General features: G+C 41.4%; 1 protein-coding gene and 1 long non-coding RNA gene across 6 annotated transcripts in view; both read left to right on the plus strand.

Moving 5' to 3' along the window:
- Positions 1-19577, plus strand: part of LOC113417756 (membrane-associated guanylate kinase, WW and PDZ domain-containing protein 3) — a 33275-nt gene extending 13698 nt beyond the window's left edge. For 3 of the 5 annotated variants that reach the window (XM_026676299.2, XM_087956764.1, XM_087956765.1), the window contains 6 exons: positions 2883-3203; positions 8797-8946; positions 9524-9606; positions 11960-12103; positions 14210-14348; positions 16804-19577. In XM_026676299.2, coding sequence (XP_026532084.1) covers positions 2883-3203; positions 8797-8946; positions 9524-9606; positions 11960-12103; positions 14210-14348; positions 16804-17297 — 1331 coding nt within the window. In that variant the 3' untranslated portion in view covers positions 17298-19577. Of the gene's footprint in view, positions 1-2882; positions 3204-8796; positions 8947-9523; positions 9607-11959; positions 12104-14209; positions 14349-15086; positions 15202-16803 lie in introns of all 5 variants that reach the window. The other 2 variants (XM_087956767.1, XM_087956768.1) reach the window with 2 other exon arrangements.
- Positions 3822-8681, plus strand: LOC148132334 (uncharacterized). The gene is made up of 2 exons (XR_015747851.1): positions 3822-4872; positions 6774-8681. It is a non-coding gene; the product is annotated as an uncharacterized LOC148132334 (long non-coding RNA).
- Positions 19578-19998: the final 421 nt, after the last annotated feature.

Raw genomic sequence — 19998 nt, forward strand, 5'->3', positions numbered from 1 at the left:
GTGAGTTGTAATAAATAGTACTGTATTCATTGAGTGAGAAAAATATACTCTGAGATCTGAGAAAATGGGGCAGTAGCCCAGTTATATTATTCTCTTGAGGGAAGATTGTAGAAGGCAATGAAAAACTTTTATGCAAAAATTGTATCATTTTTTTTAATGAAATTTCAGATTGTGCAATACTGATTTTGATTCTTCTCCATGATCTCCTATTTCCCAATCTATTAGCATTTTGAATTTTAACAGTCGGACTGTTGGAATATGTGTGCATGATTTTTGTTTCATCTGTTCAAAGGGATCGCCTTTATTGTTTAGTCAGCTTCCCCAACCTGGAAATTTGGGCAGTTGTACAAGTAGTTCTCACTTACCAACTGCCTTGTGCACCAGTCATTCAAAGTTACAACAGTGCTAGAAAAAATAAATTGGGACCAATCTCTATATTTGTGACTTTCACAGCATTCCTCAATCACTGATCACCATTTGCGTACTTTGCAACCGGCTTGCAACAGGCAGACTTAATATAGAAGGTAGAAGTAAAAGCATTAGTCACGGTCAAATGATTCTCCAATTAGGGACTGTATTGCTTCACTTAATGACCAGAATGGAATGAAAGTCATAAGCCCAGTGATGGCCACATGATTTTCCTCTTAGGGTTGCTAAGTTGCCAGTCCCAACTGAGGCTGCTAAGTGAAGACTACCTGTATTGCATCTCACGTTCACCAAATTAGAAAAGACTGGATTAAATAATGATGTTAGTATACAGTTAACTAAATGCTTTTATATATCAGCACTTAAAAAGTCAAAAGTACAGGTAGTTCTCAAATTACGACCATAGCTGGGCCCCAAATTTCTGTTTAAAGCAAAAGTTTTGCCCCATTTTTATCATCTGTCTTGCCACAGTTTTTAAGTGAATCACTGCAGTTGTTAAGTTAATAACACAGTTGCAAAGTGAATCTGGCTTCTCCATTGACTTTACTTGTCAGAAGATCACAAAATGTGATTGCAGGACCCCGGCACACTACAACTGTCATAAATATGAGTTAGTTGCCAAGCGTCCAAATCACAGGACTATGGGGATGCTATAACAGTTGTAAGACTGAAAAATAGTCGGAAGTTACTTTTTCTCAGTGCTGTTGTAACTTTGAACAGTCATTAAATGAATGGTTGTAAGTTGAGGACTACCTGTATTCATATTTCATACCAAATCATGGTTTTCAGCATTTCAAAAGCTAACTGTAGACTCCACTGATACTCATTTTTTTCTTCTCTTTTGAAATCACAAAGAGGAAATCAGAAGTTTCTATCTGGGATTTAAAAAATAAAGTCTTCTTCAAGATGAGCTTAAACTTCTGCAGGATTTAGGGATGTATCCATGTAACTTTTTTTGATGGCAGAATCGATCTGTCATTTCAGCTGTAGCCCTGGTATTCCCTGGAGGTTTCCCATCTAGCTACAAACCAGATGTAGGTGCTTCTATCTAAACGTTAGTTCAATAGGTTGTCTTATCCTATTGATCCCTATATGTTGGTGGAGAACCAGTTTGATATAGTATTTAGTCACCAGGCTAAAAATCTGGAAACCATGAATTCTGCTTTGGGCATGAAGCCAGCTGGGTGACTTTGGCCAGTAACACCTTGCCTTCCTAGGAAAAAAGTAAGGGCAACCAGTTCTGAAACACCTTGCCAAGAAAACTACAGGGAGTAGTGATTACCAAAACTGTGTTATAGTGAATTACAAGTTAACAATAATTATTCTGTTTGAAAACTGACTTTTCTGTACAGAAAACAGCCATCTTTAGCTTGCTTCCACAAATAAAAGTTAATACATAGCTTGGCCAGACCTGGAAAAGGTAACAATCTGCACTAATGGACAACTAGGAAAATGTGTAAACTTTAGAAAAGAATAGATTTAGTTTCATGAAGTGAATCAACCTGGTGTGAATATTAATTGCTATGTGTAACATTCATCCATATTACTGCATCCAGTTTGGTGTTGGCTTCTAGATACTGTAAACAATTACAGTTAACTCTGAGACTAGAGACTAGAAAAGATTACTGCATAATGGAGGCCAATCTAGACTAGTAAAAATTCACATAGCTTAATTTATTGAATTTAGGCATTGCCAAAGTTACAATGTAACATTTTTAAAAAAAAAATACTACAGCAATTCAAAATAAAACCAACAAAACTAATACAGTAAGTCGTGTACATACACATGCAGAAGGCAGCAGCATTGCTAAATGGAAGCGTATCCCTGACAGCATCCAGATGGAAGACACGCATTTTACCTTAAGCTCCATTGAAGAAAGGCAGGATATCAGTGACATAGAGCAGATTTTTGTCACAATTTACCTGATGCGAGTTTATATCACCAGTTAATAGGAAAAAAAATCTGTTTCTTTCAAAATGAAAGCTAAGTATAGCAAATACTATTTTGAATGGCAGTATTCATTTGCAAAGATCTGTCAAATTGATTTATAATTGTACTCTCTCACTCATGTCAACTATTGACTCAAAGGTAAACTTGTAATGATTTGCTATGTTTGGGTTCCACCTTTCCTCCAGGAGTTCAGAGGACACACATAATACCCTCTCCTCTAGTTTTATTTTCACATCAGTCATATGGAGTAAGTTAGGCGTATCCATATTAGCTCAGTGGGCTTGATGACTGAATGGAAATTTGACTTGTCATAGTCTTAGTCCAGTCATTTAAACAGGCTTGAAGAATCAGAACCCGAAGACGTAAATACTAGATATAAGGTATACCAAGGTTGAGGTGTGGCCAAGTACTTCAATCGCTGCTGAGAATATTAGTTATGTCACTTGGTTCTGCAGTTGGCCATGCCCCTAACTGAATTTTCCCTTTGCCCTTCTTGTTCTTACAGGTCATCATTCCCATAGGCATCCTCAGGAAAACTGCTCTGTTAGACAAGAACATTTCTTGCCCAACTCCACTCGTAACAAAAGTGGTCCTCAGGATCTTTCTAACCCTTGGGGAGGTCCCCCAGGTGACACTTTGACTGTGACCAGTTTTGTGGGTCCTGAACCTCGCAATGTACTTGTGTGTCCTGCTCGTTGTTCCCAAAGGCTGAGGAGGCCTCGCCCAGCAGGAGGGGCTGGGGAACCCATAAATGTGGATGGTCCAAAAGAACAGCATGGATGTAGCATTGCACTACCAACTGATGGAGTTGCAGCTGGAAGAACTGGTAAGGAGGATGGAACATAATGGGAATTTTAGTCTACACCCATGTCCTGCCAAAATTCCAAATGTTGTACTCATGTTCTTTGAACCAATTCCAAATATTTCCAAAACATACCTTTGTATGTAGTTGGTTGCTGTCGTTGATGCAACTGCCTTAGAAATGAAAACAAATGAGCTGGCACTTAAAGAAAATACAAAATAGACAATTGCACAATTCTTGCATTACGTAATGTTATGAAAGAGTGCAAGTTTCTGGGTTATTTGAAATCCCAAATCAGGACAGGTAATATAAAAAACCAAAGAACAGAGGAAGAAAAGGAATTAGGTCAAATGTGATCATCAGGTCTATTTTAACATTGTGAAGACTTTGTTGGTACATTGAATGTATTTCTTAGTGGTAGGTTGCAGGTATCAGATTATGTCTGGCATTCTGAGGCAAAGAATGATTAAACACAGGTACTTTCCCCAAATAAATGAGAATCCAGATCAATCTTTTACCTTAGAATATAGGGGGAGGGGCTGATAGTTCAGAGGAGAACAGAAGTAAGGAGAAATATAACCATCTTTATCTTAGAAAAGCTGAAATTATTTAAGCAATAAAGTTGTGGAGGGCAAATTTAGAAACTGCAAGGAACATAATCTTCAAAACACAAAGACTCTTTCAGTGGGAGAAAATATTCTGGTACTAGATTTCACTTTGTTAAATTCTGTATTTAAGTAAAAGAGGCCTTTTGGTTCAGTATCTGGTATGCTAATTATTTCATTATAGTTTATTCCCATTCCATAATTCTACAGAACCTCCACAACTTTGCACAAAGCAATCAAAAATGCTATGTCATATTTGTCATTTTCAAAATAATGCCTCTAAAAAACCCCTAATCTTTATCATATCAAGCATCTCTGGCTGATATCTTTCAATGTAACTGTACTACAATCATTGTTCAGTTTCAAGAAGAATAACTATGTTGCTACAAAAACCCCAGTCGTGTGACATTTTTAAAAATGCACATGTATGATTATAGGATTCAAGCCCATGAGGACTTGCAGTAATAAATATCTTAATTTTGAAGTATCGCTTGGATTTTTGAGTTTACGTTGGGGAAATCTATTTCCTTTCTTTGTGACATGACAAAATGTACATGACTCTAAATTTTGTTTGCGCACGTATTGGGGGCAGGAATTAAAAGAATGCTAAGAAGCAACCCAGCAGTGGTAAGTAAACAAAGGTGAAATCAGTGTAATTTTTTAAACAATCTTCTTGGTCTTTTGATTGAATAATAGAATGGGAAATAAATACAATTGATTTCTGATCACTTGAAAAAGTACCTGTCTCTCACCTTGTGTTTAGAGAATTACAAGCCTTAATTTTGTTTCCATGTGAGAGTAAAGAATCAGGATTCAACTCTTTTAAACATACACACCCACATGCACAGAGCAACTTGTTCCTCCTGGTTCTGAACAGGTTAAGCGTCAGCCACTCTGTTCCCTCCCCTGAAAGTCCTTGGTTTATCAGGCAAAGGGAAAAATTCCTGAGGGGTTCAGAGAAGAACAGAGAGCAGAGGAGCAGCCGTGAGAGGACCCACTCCCTGTTTTAACTTGTTTCGTCACTCTCTCTTCCTGAAAAATGTTTGAGCAAGTTCAGACCTTCCTACGCCAGATCCAGGACTTTAAACGTAAATATCCACTGTCTACCATTTTGTTTGTAGTTGATTTGGGGGGAAAGAGAGAAAGAGGAAGGGATAATAGAAAGGTAAATTGGGAAGGATTATTTTCTCTTTCCCCTGAAGGGAGTCTAGACTAAAATGGAAGGAGGGAGAGGATCAAGGGGACTGTTTCCTGATAAGTGCATATGGTTTAAAGATCTTTATGGGGTTGTTTACTATCAATGATCAGAAAGGCAATTATTTTATTAGCATAGAAATCATTCAGCTTGTTTGAAAGTTCACATGCACTGAAGTTGTTAGGAAGGGTTAGGGTTAGATGTTAGGAAGGTAAAGATCTTTTGTAACATCAGCGGCTATTGAGCTGTAAATGAGTAGCAGGAAAAGAACAGTCATTGGAATTTGGGACATATGACTCTGTGGTTTCTTCCCCAAACCCCAAAAACTTTATCCTTAAACTGTCTACTATTGACCTCACCCCTTTCCTAAGAGGGGGTGTGCATAAGCGCACCAATGTGCCTACCATCGCTGTCCTATTGTTTCTTTTATTTTTCTTATATGTACCCATTTCATGTATTCATAACTACGTATATACTTCTACCTATTATCTTGTAAGCGATTGACAAATCAAATCAAATAAATAAAAATAAAATAAATAAATATTGCTGGACAATTGGCCAGATAAAAGCAATAGCGGCAGGTATAATTTTTAACCCACTGCAAACCCCCAAACAGGTGCCAAAGGGAAGAAAACCTGGAACTGATTTTTGCTTCTAAAAAACTGAGCTTAGTTCTGAATCTGAAAACAAGTATAGGAATGCAAGTGCACCTGGTTGCCCCTCCCCCTCATACACACCTCAAGTTTTCTTTTAAGTGTTTCATTTTGGATTTTTTTACTTTTACATCTGCTTTTGGCTGGTAGATTCTGAGATTCAAGTGAATCAACAAGTCAGTTTCTTCAGCTTGATGTCTTCTTACCCTGATGCATGTTGTAGGGAGCAAAGGATAATATATATATTTTTTTTGAGGGATGCACATGAAGAAGGACAGTGTTTCTGCAAAAGATCTAGGCTTTTTTTTTTCCAGGTACAGTAACACTGAATAGGTTTTCTGGTGGAGAGTTCTTAAGCTTATTGATCAAAAGAAGGTAAGGGATTCTGTAACAATTATCTTTTTTTTCCCTCTAAACAGTTTTTCTTTGGAAAGAAAAATGACGGAAATGAGAAAAGGTGGGGGCTTTGCAAAAGGAGGATAGGACAATATGGATCTTTTTTTTAAAAAAAAAAAAAAGCCTCATCTGGAACAATCCTTAAATTTTTGTAGAAACTGGCGGGTTATAGTTTTTCTTCTTATCTTTTGATCATGAAGCCAATCTTGTTTTATAAAGCATAAATTCAATTCAACTATGATTCTTTTTTTTGCAGTAAGGCTTAGGAGCATTCTAGACAAATGGGTTACAGGAAGCATCACCAAGGTAGCTGCTGTGTACATGGAAACATAGTCTAAACAACTGTCAGAAAGTAATTTGGGGTTTCAACTTGAGCTGGCTTTGCACAAGAATAAATAAAAATGAGCTCATAAAAATATTTATTCCTAAAAGCAAACAGTTTGCCTTTAGGGGCAGTTGCAGAGAAATGGGGTACAGCGGTAGACTTTATAAGAGGAGCTTGTCTAGGGTGTGGAAGTGTCTGTGTGCTGATTTTAGGATGACACTTGAGAGGTGTGTGTGTGTGTATGTATGTCTTCTTGTGAACATGCAGTTCTGCTGGGAGACTTAATTAACTCTATTTGTATTTGCAGACTTTATCCTTTGATATGTGGTTTCGGTCTGGCTAAATTATTTGGGAGTTTGAGGAAGCTTGGGTAAAGGATTTCCCTCGTTTGCTATTTTTACTAGATTAATTTACTTTCAGCTTGACTGTCAATTATCTAGTGGAGATGCTGATTTTCAGACCATTGTGGATTCTGTTAAATGTTTTAAGGGAAAATTGAAACAGTATAAAGAATCAAATATATTTGGATATAAAACTTCTCACACAATTCTGGAGGATCCCATGTTCTGAGGCTACTACAAGCTAAGGAGAGTGAGTGAAAATATATAGATTAAGGGTAATCTCCTTGCCAGACAGCAAATTTCAGCAGCAATATGTGGATGTGGAAATCTCCTATCTAGGGCCCCTGTGAAGTTAAATATTCAGGGTTAGACACCTATGCTGACTCCCTCATTATGTAGCAGAAGGAATTACATTTTAGATATACTTGTTCCCTTTTCAAGAATAGCTCTGGTGTTCAATATATTTGGAAGGTTTTGTTTTTAAAAAAAATACACAGGCCATAGTGGCATTATTAAGTCTTTTTTCTTGACCACGGAGAACAGAATTTCCAGGCAGCAGTGGGGATATTATCTGGGCGGAACAATGCTTGTGAAATTATATCTGACGAAGTAAAAGGGCACCATGGCATTAGGCCAGGATCCCAAATAGATGGTTTTGGCAATATCTTGGTCTCTGCAGGCTGATTTAAAGCAAAAGCAAAAACACAAAACATAGCCTGTAAAATGTACAGATAATGTACATCTGCTGACATGAGTCCTAATTATTCCTTGTTCCCAGCCCTGAATCCGCACTTAATTAGAAGGGGACTGAAAGCAATTTTGCAGCCTCATGAGGATGCTCTTTTACACCAGACTTCAGTTTACAAGTAGTAGAAGAGGTGTAGGAGATGTGATGCTCACATTGCCTAGAACTGAGGTGAAGGCTAAATATCAGGACCCTCAGGAAGAAGCCAAAAAAAAATTTTTTTTTAAGTTGTTTACATAAACCAGACCAAATTACCTAGATAACAGGCAAAAAGTGAGTTTTGCCACATTTTACAAACTTTCTTGCCACAGTTGTCAAGTGAATCACAGCAGATATTAAGTTAGCATCATAGTTGAGTGAATCTGGCTTCCCCGTTGAATTTTGCTTGTCAATCAAGAGGATCACATGACTCCAGGCTGCTGCAACTGTCATGAATACATGCCAGTTGCCAAGCACCTGAGTTCTGATCTTGTGACCATGGGATACTGCAACAGTTTGTAAGCATAAAAAACAGTTGTAAGTCACTTTCTTCAGTGCTGTGGTAACTTCAGATAGTCAGGAAACGAAGGTCAAGGGTTACCTGTATTTAGATTCCCCTGGCAAGATCTGAGCTGCTTGTTTCGGAATCTGATAACATTCCTGCATCTCAGAAATTTCTGCAGGGAATTTCCTTCCATGCTTTCAATCTAGCAAACTCAGGTCATAAATTTTCATGGAGAAAGTTTTCACCAGATCCTTTGGGAAGATTTATATTCTTTTCCGAGATGAGTTAGAACTCTGGATTGTCATGTGATATAGAAGCACACACACATACACAGCAGCAGCAGCAGCAGCACATCTATAAAATGTATAAAAGAATCACTGAATTGACTGAAGTAATATTCCAGATCTGAAATGGTTGACTGTTTTAAAAAGTTTAGCAGGGCTTTTTTTTTCATCTTTACTTTTTTTTTCTCATGTATTAATTGCTTTTAAAAAAGGGAGTGGGGAGAACAAGCAAGCAAAAAGAAGAAAACGAAAAAAATAATTATACAGAAATATCTCTAAGAGGTCAGAAGAATTAACATGATTGCACAGTCAGTGCTTTTTTTTTTCTTCGATTAGAAATTAATCCTAGAAATTATTAAGTTGTGTATAAGTATGTTGAACAGTTTTAACAATGTAATTAAGAATATAAATGTCTGGGTTAAGTGCCCAAATCTTCAGTATTTGTTGTTTAAAAATACAAAAAAAAATCTAAAAACATAGATAAACGTTAACTTCTACTTTCCCTTTAATCCTCCTGTATGACATTTGGAAACACAATGTGTGGGTGTTGCCATCCTCCCTTACTGATCCATCTGCTCTCTCCTCTCAGCCAGTTCCCTCGGGCCCCATCACAAAGAGAGCCCCTCTCATCCGGAAGACGCTGGTCTCTTAACCCGGCTGACCCACGGTGAAGTTGGGAGTGTCTTCCGGCAGGCGGGGAACCGGGTGCGCATGAAAATCCGGAATCGCAAGGAGGCAGGTGAGTGATCACAGGGAGGAACGGGGGAAGGATTAGGGGGTGGGGAAAGGGGACACCAGACAGGGAAGGGGAAGCCGAGGCCCGAGGAAGGAGGAAGAGTAGGTGGAGTGGGTGCTGGTGGAGCTGATGGGGCTGGGGAAAGGGAAACACGGGGTAGCAGAGCAGCGGTGCATTTCAAAATAGTTTGCCACCAGTTTAGTGGGCGTGTCTTGGTGGGCGTGCTTTGCGCATGCGCGCACACTTTGCACGCGCCCACGCACCAGACACACACTTTGCGCAGGCGCAGAGAGGCTTTCCGACTCGCCTCCTGCAATCCTGCACTCTCCCTGTCACTTCAGCAGCTGAACTTGCTGGTGCCACGCGAAGCAGCTTTTGCTTTAGAAGCAGGGACTAAAGGTCAGTATTGGAGCCCGGGCAGGCAGGTGGGCCCAACAGCAGCTCTTCAAGAGAGAATCCGGGTTCGGTCTCCGCTGATCTTTGGGGCTACCGGTACGCCAGAACCAGACCGAACCGGTAGAATAGCACCACTGTAGCAGAGAGTCCTTTCCTGAAATTGATTCTGTCCGTTTGTTTCTAGGACTTTCCAGTGATTTAAACTCTGCTGATATCGAAGTGGGGGAACATCCATGGAGTCCCAGCTCTCACCTCACTCAGTCTCAGGTATTGGAGAGCCAGAAGCCAGCATGGTGACAAGAGTGCGGCCAAGGAAGGTTGGCATGTTAAATTGGCAAAGGACAGGAGGAAAATAGGGATTGTAGGAGGAGTTTACAAGCATCTTCTGTGGACGAAGACATTTCATTAAAGGGCGTGAGCTTTTGTGAGTTGCGGCTCTCTTCGTGAGCATTTGCAAAACATGTTTTCTTCAATGTAAGTGCTTCTGAGCCTGACACTTTTCATTTGCCCCGCAACTTAGGACAGCATCTGAGGAAGGGAGCTGCGGTTCATGAAAGCTCATGCATGCCCTTTAATAAAATTTGTCAATCAGAAAAGGTTCTACCAAACTCCTCTGAGGAAAATAGAGGTAAGACTGAGTTAGAGATACCTGGAAGGGTTCTTCTGCGGGCTGCTTGGTTTCCTGCAATATGCTGGTCCTGCCCACACTGGCCTTTCCACCTCAGGATTAGCTCTCCTTGTGCCAAAGGCACACCTCGTCCTCCTCCATGGCCAATAACTGCCACAGTCTGAGAGAAGGGGTGGAACAAGATGCCCATCTGCCAACCAATCAGGAGATTCAGAACAGGTGACTGGTCAACCTGGCAGGTGTTGAGGAGTTGGATGGTACCTGTAGTTTCTTCAGAAAGGAAACAGTAAAGTGAAGGGGGAAAGCAGAATAGATTGGTCAAGGTGTTGGAGCATATGTTCCTCTTGTGGTTGGAAGAAATAATTCTGTGTTGTTCTTAAAAAAAGTAGAATAGCAAGTGAGCACCAAGAGATGCAGGGAATCAAAAGAGAGGGTGCCAAAAAGAGGGGTAAGAGGAAAGTCCTAAGTCAAGATGATGAGCTCATCTTTTTTATCCAAACCACACACTTTTTTGCATGAAGAGGGCAGGCCTTGGGCTGCACAACCACGGTCCTCCTCTGTAGATGATCTTGAAGAGAGTTCTCAAATGATACCCAACCATCCCTGCAGAGATTTCGTCTAAAAATTCAGTAAAACTTAAGAATCTATGGGAAGCACAATAAATATATTCTGTTAGTTGGGTTAAAAATCTTCAACAGCCTATGTTACACATTTAGCTTGTTCCATTGAGTCTGAGATTCTATGTAGACACTTGGGTTTTTAAACTCGGTTTGTTTCTAGGAATCCGTTACATTTTAAAGTGAGAAATCCAGATTTTTGGCTCAGCTTTCCCCAGCTTGATTCCTTTCAAAAGTTTTAAATCCACTATTCCTGAAAGTTTTGGTATTCCCAATCCATCTGAAAGCATGCTTTGGAGAAGGCTAAGATAATTTACAGACAGACAGACATGGAGGCTTGCTGGCTGCTGGTCAGGCAGCAAGAGGTTGAGAATGGCTCTGCAAACTCTGCAGTCAGTCAGACACAATTCATTTCCCTGGTTGGTGTTTGTGGTCTCCAGTTAATTGGAAGGAATGCTTGTCCCTTTACTTGTGGTGGACCAGAATGCATCTTCAGGGCTCAACCACTTCCTTGTTACATTGGTTGAATATTGTCTTCCTCTTGCATTGCGCAAGACAGAAAAATAAATGGGTGTAATTTAATAAAGGGTATTAAAGTTGTTATCCTGCAATTCAGATCAGATTTTATTCAAGGTGAGTGAACTCACGGTAATTCATGTTCAACTGTATTCCAGCTCAGATGCCTTAGTATTGTTCACATATGGCTCCAGCATTAAACGTTGATTGGCAGTGCACCTCAACTAATCTAGAATCTTTAAAGTTGAGACAGTTTTTTTTTAAAAAAAACAACAAATTGATAAAATAAAAATATAATTCTGTTGTCACAGATGACATTCTTTTCCATTTTAAAGCATACCAAATTGTATTTTTCACTAGATGTAAAACTTCTGCTGGGAATCCTGGGAATAATCAGATGATGTATCTGTGAGGTGTGTTCTAGCCTAGTGTTTCTCAGCAACTTTTAAGATGAGTAGACTTCAATTTCCAGAATTCCCTAGAATACTGGCTGGGAAATTCTGGGAGTTCAAGTCCTCATACCTTAAAGTTACTGAGGTTGAGAAACACTATTTTAGCCTATTTACAGTACAGCAGTAACTTTAGAAATGTTTTTTTTTAAATTTTGAAAGATGTAACTACTAGCACTTCCATAACTATTTCTTGAGTAGAGTCAATATGTCCTTACCTACTGTATATCGAATGCTTCTTGTGAATATACAGATTGCAGGATGCTTCATTGGTTTCCATTGCAAAAGATATAGTTTGGCCCCTAAAATGATTTTTCTTATTCACGTAGTTTTTCTGTGGTTGCTGTTGTTAAGAAAAGATATTTGGATCAGCAGCCTTCTCTGGATTGTCCCCTCTCTCTGCCCCACAGGAGCCTGGCCAGTATTCAGTGGAGCTGCTACGAGGGCCCAGCGGCTTTGGACTCAGTCTAAGGGGCGGAAGCGAATATAATATGGACATCTATGTCTTAGCTCTTATGGAAGGTGGGCCAGCCCAGCAATGTGGCAAGATTCAGGTATGTGATGTTCTCAGGAAATGAGCACCAATGCAAAGTTGCTGAGGACAGGTAGATGTGGATCAGTTTTAGGAGACTTGTTGAGACTTGCAGATGAAAGTGACTTTCTCTCTCTCTCTCTCTCTCTCTCACACACACACACACACACACACCCCTGAAACCTTAGCTGTTGTACAATCTAGCATTCTAGAACAAGGGCTGGATCGAGTATAGCAGACAGCCTTCTAGTCCTATATTAGGAAACAGTGGTGGGATTCAATTTTTTTTACTATCGATTCTGTGGGCGTGGCTTGGTGGGCGTGGCAGGGGAAGGATACTGTAAAATCCCCATTCCCTCCCCACCCCACTAACCTGCTTTCCAGCTCTGTTCTCCTGTGCAGGGCAACCAAAGAAGACCCAGCTGATCAGCTGGGACTCGGGAGGCAGAGAATAGATGGTGGCGGGGCCAGTCAGAGGTAGTATTTGCCAGTTCTCCGAACTACTCAAAATTTCCACTATCTGTTCTCCAGAACTGATCAGAACCTGCTAAATACCACCTCTGCAAGGGAACATATGTATGCTATCTAATTCTAATAATATAAGTTATTATACATGAGTCTTCCCTGGTGCCCTCCATTTGTCAAAAAACAAACAAACAAACAAACAAAAAACCTAGAATTTTCCATCCAGCTGAGCCATAATTCTGGGATTTGAAGTTCACACATCTGGAGGGTACCAAAATTGGAGAAGTCTACTATAAATTGTATGGCATCATGCAATAAAAAACATTTCTTTTTCCTCTCCTCCTTCTATTTTCCTTTTCTCCATTCTTCCAAAAGACACCTGTAAGATAGCCAGCTATTTTAGCCATACTCATTCAACCCACCCAACCCAAACAACTAAGCTCAGAGAACACCAAGGACTCCACATATTCATTTACCTGAGCTTCAGTTCCTTTAGACTCCATTTGTTCTTCCTCAGGATGTAAGAGAGCTGCCCTTTCATAGAAACACTGGAACAGTTTAGGGCTCCCTTTTAACTCTGTGCTTGTACGCCAGCATATTCCCCAATTTTCTTCAATCAAAAAAGGAGGTCAAGGATAGGAATTCCTGTCTCTGATGTAGATTGTGAGCAGAACTTCTTTGTTGAGGATTATTACTATGACACTCTATATAACGCACAAAAGCACGCAAGTCCTTGAAGCTAATTTTGATTTTTAAAAACTTATACTTTTCTTTTAATAGATGGAATATACACTGCCGGGTACCTAGAAATGAATAAATATATAATATATAACCTTTGTTTACCCAATTCACGTTTCACTCACTTTTCATTGTAACTTCTAACACAATACTCACCAACCAAATACAAGAGCTGGCTTCTGCGCCCTTATTAGCAACAGCAGGAGTAATAGTTTCAAAGAGCTATCAAATAGCTTCAAAGAGCTATCAGATGTCACTTGATCAGATTCTCTTGTCTTATGGTTCCACTCGATAAGCCACGTGTATGTTGAATAGTATAGTCTGAAGTTTCACCTTAAGAATGTAATTTGCGAGTCAATTTCTAATCTTAGCCATAGCCAGTTCTAACCTTACCTTACCACTATTAAGTAATTTTAAGGAAGTACAATTCCACAAGTTTCCATCTGAAATACTTGTCTTCTCAATGTATTCTAGAATAATTTTGCAAGTTTGCACTCTCTGTCAATACAAGTGTGGGTGGACAAGAATTTCATATCCAGTGCAGACTCTGACAAAAAAAAATATACAAGTTGTCCTCATTTAGTGGCCACAATTGGGACCAGTCACTCAGTTGTCAAGCAAAGCAGTCACTAAGTGAACCTGCAACTGCGCTTATGGTCTAAAGCTGCTTTGCAGACCTGTGACGCTCATAAATGTGAGCACTGATTGAAAGGTTTTTTTTTTTTCCCCCCATCACTGTCGCAACTGCAAACAGTCGCTAAAAGAGGTGGTTGCTAAACGGCAGCTACCTGTATGTTGAACTGTAGCCCTTGACATTTGTGACTAAAAGCTTGAAAATATATGGAAATGCTTTGGGAAAACTCAGCACTCACCCACAACCTGTTTGTGGGGATGGTGGCTTTTTCATACTAAAACACTGTGACAGGTGAGCGACCAGCTGGTGGAAATCAACGGGGAGTCCACAGCAGGAATGACGCATGGACAGGCGGTGGAACACATCCGCAGCAGTGGGAGCCGAATACGACTGGTGCTGAAGAGGGGCAACGGATTCATTCCCGACTATGGTACGTCCAGGCCTCTCCTGCTCTCTTCACCTCCTTCTTTAAATAAGAAATCACCTGCTTTGCGCTAAATATCCTGCTCTAATACAGGGGTGGGGAACTATGGCCCTTTTATGACTTGTGGACTTCAACTCCCAGAATTCCTGAGCATGGCTGGCTCAGGAATTCTGGGAGTTGAAGTCCATAAGTCATAAAAGGGCCATAGTTCTCCGACTTTGTGCCAATGCCACAGATGAACAAGGCATAGATTCCAGTCCAAAGGGGTTGACCTACAATGTCCTGTTTTCAACCTTACTCTTTACTGAACGGCTGGATATTCTGGTGACTCTAGAAATAAGTAGAGGGAGAAGAGGGCATTAGCCTCTCTGACTTAAGAGAGGAGTTACAATCTAGAGCAACAGACTGTGCAATTAGTGTTTCCCCCAAAAGCCTCTTTGGTCGCCTTTTTCCTTTGAAGGGCCTTTGCAGGAGCAGATTTTGGGTCTTCAATATTCACCCCTCTCTTCTCTTCTTTTTTCTTTCCTGCCCCGTTGCCCTTCGTATGTCCAACCCTCCATGCACTAACCCAACCCGCACATGATACTGTCTGATTCCCTCTTCCCACCTAATCTGTGCCAACGTCATCTTAACCTTTCTGGTCTGTGATTGGCTTCATACCACCCACCCCCCACCCACCTTCCTGATCTGTGCTGGCCTTGTGATTTTCCTGCCACTTCCTCACCCCCCCACCCCACCCCCAAGTCTCTATCTGTCTCCGCCCCACAGGGCAGCTGCTGGCCAGCCTGGCTCTCTGCGTGACCAACTCCCCCCGGGGGGAACCCTGCTTCTGCCTCGTGGGACGGGTCGAACATAAATGGTGGGTGCCCAGCCCCCAGTGGGACCAACCCGACCACTCAGCCACTCCCCCACATCTCTTCCTTGGTTTCCCGGGGAATTACATCCAAGCTAGCATGTGATAAAAGGGAACTCCCATCTCTTTCTGTAGAGGAAGATGGTCCTATTGAAGCCAACCCTCATTCCCCTGGTTCCCTTCCCCCCATTTAATATCCGCCCTTAGTCTCCCTGATTTCTTTCCTTAGCTTTATCCCAAAGAAACCTACTCCAACGCTTGGGTATTCTACCCTTCTGCATAGCAGTAGAAAGGGAGCAATAGCCACATAAGCCACTTGAGAAGAGACAGGTGTGATATTTTTAGGCAGCGGAGTTTATTTGGAAAAGCATAGATTGCAGTCTGATTAAACTTATTTCCCCTCTTTCAGGAGAGAGCTTTAAAAATACCAGCATTGTATGTTAGCAGCAAAACCTGCAATGCTGATTAGCTAGAATTTACAGTGTTAAAAAACCATGATTGGGCCAGGCTTCTGTGCTGAAGTCTATGTTGAGAATAAATTTACCATCAGTTCTAGCGTTTGCTCTCTTTAAAAGCAACTAGTCATTACAATTGGGGAGATCTGATGTAAAGTTTAGGACCAACAGTAGATAACATCTTCAAAAATAGAGAATAGGATTTGAAGGACCTAGGACAACAGGGCCCTGCATTAAAAGAATGATCAATAGAATCAATTAAGCTTTTGCAATGCAGAAGTCAGATATTTTATACTGTGCCCCATAGCTATCATTGCTTGTAATTACTCATTTTCAATTTTTCACTGGTTTATTTGGAATTCATTTTCCATGTATTTAGTATGTTAGGAAATATAATCACATTTCCTCCCACACACACACCAAAATGTGCCATGCCCATTAAAAAGCTCAATATCTAGAAATCTCTGCAACACATCTAAAGCAGACACGATCTGACAAGAGCTCTGTGCTAGCTCCCCAAGGCAGACATTTGGTAGAATGTTATTATAATCTCTCCTGAAGTGCCAAGGATCAGAAGGCATCTGCGATTCTTTGACATATCCTTCCTGGGCCCTTTGACATATTGTCCACCATCATAGTTGAATGAATCTCTTGATCAGGGAAATCATTTCCAAAGATCACATTCCTATCCTGACAGAATTAACACATGGGCTTTCTAGAGACAAGTATTCTGGAAATCAGAGAGCAAGTGACCTCTTGGAATAGTCCAGGAAGTAGTTGTTCCTCCTGAAAGTTCAGAGGAAAGGCATTCCTTAGCAACATCTTGAATAGTCTAGAGACTTCCAAATAGTAGATATGGTCGCCAACCCACTGAACATTTGAGTCTATTGGTTCGACCAATAAACTCTATTCTGCCAGAAAAGTAATCCCAAGGTACCCAAGAATCTAGTAAAGTCCATTTTGCTCCCTACCCTGATTCCACTTTTATTGGGTCTTGACTGGAATGTCACTGTTTCTGTAATCTAATGTCAACCAATACTTAGACACAGTAGAGAGCTTGCAGTAGCATTTGGTTCTTTGGGGCCTGTCCTATCAGCTCTTTCTTCAAACCAAATCTCTTTTGTTCTACTCACTGATCTCCTGTTTTTCCTAGATCGTGTGTTCAGCCAGAGCTCCGCCAAGACACAGCAGCAGGTGCTAGAGGCTGAGGACAAAGCCAGGCACCGGCACAGGAAACCAAACCGGTCCATGGTCTCCCAGCATGTGGGACAGAACCTTGGCGATGGAGATGACAGAGAAGCAGCACTCTGCAACGTCAGGCAGCAGCTCCCTAAAGCCCACCAGTCTGGCCAGTTGCACCAGACCTCCAGCAAGGCTCAGGGAGAGGAAGAAGAGGACAGAGAACAGGGTTGGAGGCCTCATAAGCAGGGAACAAATGGGGAGAGCGAGAGTGACAGCCGCAAGCTACTTTCTCCCCGGCCTAGCAGGAAATTGCGGTCAGACTTGGTCCCTGGGCCTTGGCTAGTACCCAGTAAGGAACGATTGTCCCGGGCCCTCTGGGGGGTCTGTATGGGCCAAGGAGAGGAAGAAGTACAAAAGGGCAACCCGGGGAGAGGGAAGGGCATGGAGGTAAAGAGGCGGAGTTAAGCCAAGCAACGTTGGGCTCGGTACAATCATGTTAAGAACTACACAGTGCCTGGCAATGGTTAGTGGCACTGGCCATCTCCATCTGGATTAGGCCATATTCTCCTTTCCAGCGTTTGTTTTTGTTCAGGGTCTTCTCCTCCACTCACACTATGCAAAGGCATTTTTTTTTCATTTTGCTCTCCCCATCCCATTTCCTCACCACCACACTATGCAATGATAGCTTTCAGAAGCCACTTTGTGCAGTTCTCCTGGAATTGGGCAGCAGAATTTTCAATTCTCTGGCCGCCATTTCCCTTTTCCCAAGAACTGTGATGGTGTTTCCATTGCTACAATTTCCAATCCGTTGTGGTCTGCAGCTTTCTAAAGCCAGTGCTTTTGAAATGACATTTGTAGAAACCCTGGGCTCCTGAGGCTTATCAGGAGTTTTTCCAATGAGAAAGAAGGTCACTATCGGCAGGTGAGTTACCTGCGGAGCATTATTATTGCTCATTTTGTTCTGCCCAAGGTGGATTTTGGAATGTCTGCAGAATATTCTGCAGCCTACAGGGATTCCAATGTCCATTTCAGTGAATTTACATGGAGCTGGGCTTAAGGGTTCCTCTATCCTACAAACATGCCCTTCTGGAGGAAAGCTGAGTCGGTGGATATTTTGTACGAATTTTGCTGCTGCTTATTAATTTTCACTGATTAATCATTTTCTGATTTCTCAGGAAGTCTGTGGAGCAGCCTTACCTAACCTGGTATTTTGCAAATGTGTCAGAACATGAGAATTCCTAACGTTGGGGAATTCTGGAAGTAGGAACCTTTAAACACCTAGCAAGCACCAGTAAAGGAAGGCTTCTCTGGAGCATTAAAGATCACTGTTCACGTGTCCTTCCCTCCCTTTATCTTTCATGACCATGTAGTAGAAGGGCTGCTGCTGCTGCCCTCACCATCCACCCACCCTCTCTCCGTCCAATTTAGCACAATCACTCTTTGCTGCGGTGACCTACAATCCTCTTTGTCCATTCTGCTCCACTGGTCACTCAAGCTGAGAACTACATAGGCCTCCCAGAAGGCAGTTATGTTCTCTACTCTGCTAGAGGCAGCCATGGCCAAATGAATGAGCATGAAACCTCCTGTGTGCATAAAGCAAACTTTGTGGTGCTGGAGGGGATTCATATCAGCCTGTACCCCTCTGGTTCGATTGCCAGCCATCAGGCAGTTTTCAGCATGCCTCAGCCAGTCATAGGGGCACCATGGCCCTGTTAGTCAGCCTGGTTTGTTTGGCTTCTGTCTGTTGTGGGTTTCCGTGCTGAAAAAGCATAGCAGGTGTGGAGTTTCTCTTGGCAAAGGACTGTGGCAAGAGGAAGTTAGACAAAGCATCTCTAACATCTCCTGAGCAGGAAGTGCAGTGTCAGTAAAAGCAAGAAAAAAAAAGTTTTGGTCTAAATTACTTGATTGACAGTCCTTTGCTTCTCATCAGATCTATTGTTCACCACTCGGTTCCTTCCCTTGACCTATAAGACTCATTGCAGCGTACTGAGGAGGTCGGATGTTGGCCCAAGCTTTAGACATGCAGGCATACAATTCTGCCTTGTGCTCTTTCTTTCTTGGGATGTGGGAGATATCATGTGCATTGCATGTAGCGTGCAAACATGATCCAATGTGAAATGTGCATGTGTCTGCAAGATGCATATAGATGAACATTCTGGCTGGGCTTGTGCTTCACAAAGTTCAGGAATCACTCATGGGTACATGCAGATCCATGTTGCTTTGCATGCCAAAGCCACGAGGCATCTAAGAACTCAATCAAATTGCATTCAGAAGGCATACCATGCAAGGTTTCTGAAGCTAGCTATCGTGCAATACTGCCACCCACATTTCCTGTGCAAAGAAATGCTAGTTTACAAATCTGGAGGGAAACCACATCCCTCAACCCCAATACGGTCGGATTCTGTGGTGCATTTACAGAAGTTGGCTGTTTTGATGAAGGACGAGTCTGAAATTCACCCAGAGTCAAATAATGAACAACATGGGCTCGGTCAGCCCATCCTTAGAAGTTCTGGAATGAAACATTGAAGCTGGTTCTTCTGCTGGTTGTAGACACACAAGTGACTTGACAGGGTCAAACAGGGTCAGGGTTTCTAAGTAATTCTGCAGGTGCCTTTTTGGCTTTTTAACTGGAGATGGAAAGACAGTGAGGAAGCAGCTTTAGTGCAGTGTCGTTATGGAAAGCAAATTATTTTTTAAAAGTAAATCTTATAATTATTATACATTAAAAGATTCTGATTTTTAAAAGTGTTTTTGTTGGCTTACTTTTGCTTCCGCAAGCTGTATGTTCTGAATCAGCAAACATTCTTTTTAAAGTTTGAAAAACAGTACTTGCTTCTAGTGAACTTGTAGCATTGGCCTGGATGGGGCCAAATGGATGAGATGTCCCGCACAGACGAAAAGAAAATTTATAATTCTTTGGTATTCAGTTAACTAACGGGAACAGGCATTTCCATCTTGGCACAATTGATCCTGCTGCACGGGGGAATGTGCGTCTACATTATGTTCACAGAAAGCTGCTTTGCTGCATAGATTTCTGGATGATTCAGGTTAACTGGGACTCCTATGCACACAAGCATCCTATCTGGATGCCTACTGCGTTAGTTTTTCTGCTTGATGAAAATGAATTTTTCTGCTCAATGAAAATGAAATGAATGAAGGTTTGAAT

This window comes from Notechis scutatus, chromosome 2, assembly GCF_049901735.1.
Source record: "Notechis scutatus isolate UNSWTSFEM ecotype Mainland chromosome 2, rNotScu1.2, whole genome shotgun sequence".
NCBI classification, from domain to species: domain Eukaryota; kingdom Metazoa; phylum Chordata; class Lepidosauria; order Squamata; family Elapidae; genus Notechis; species Notechis scutatus.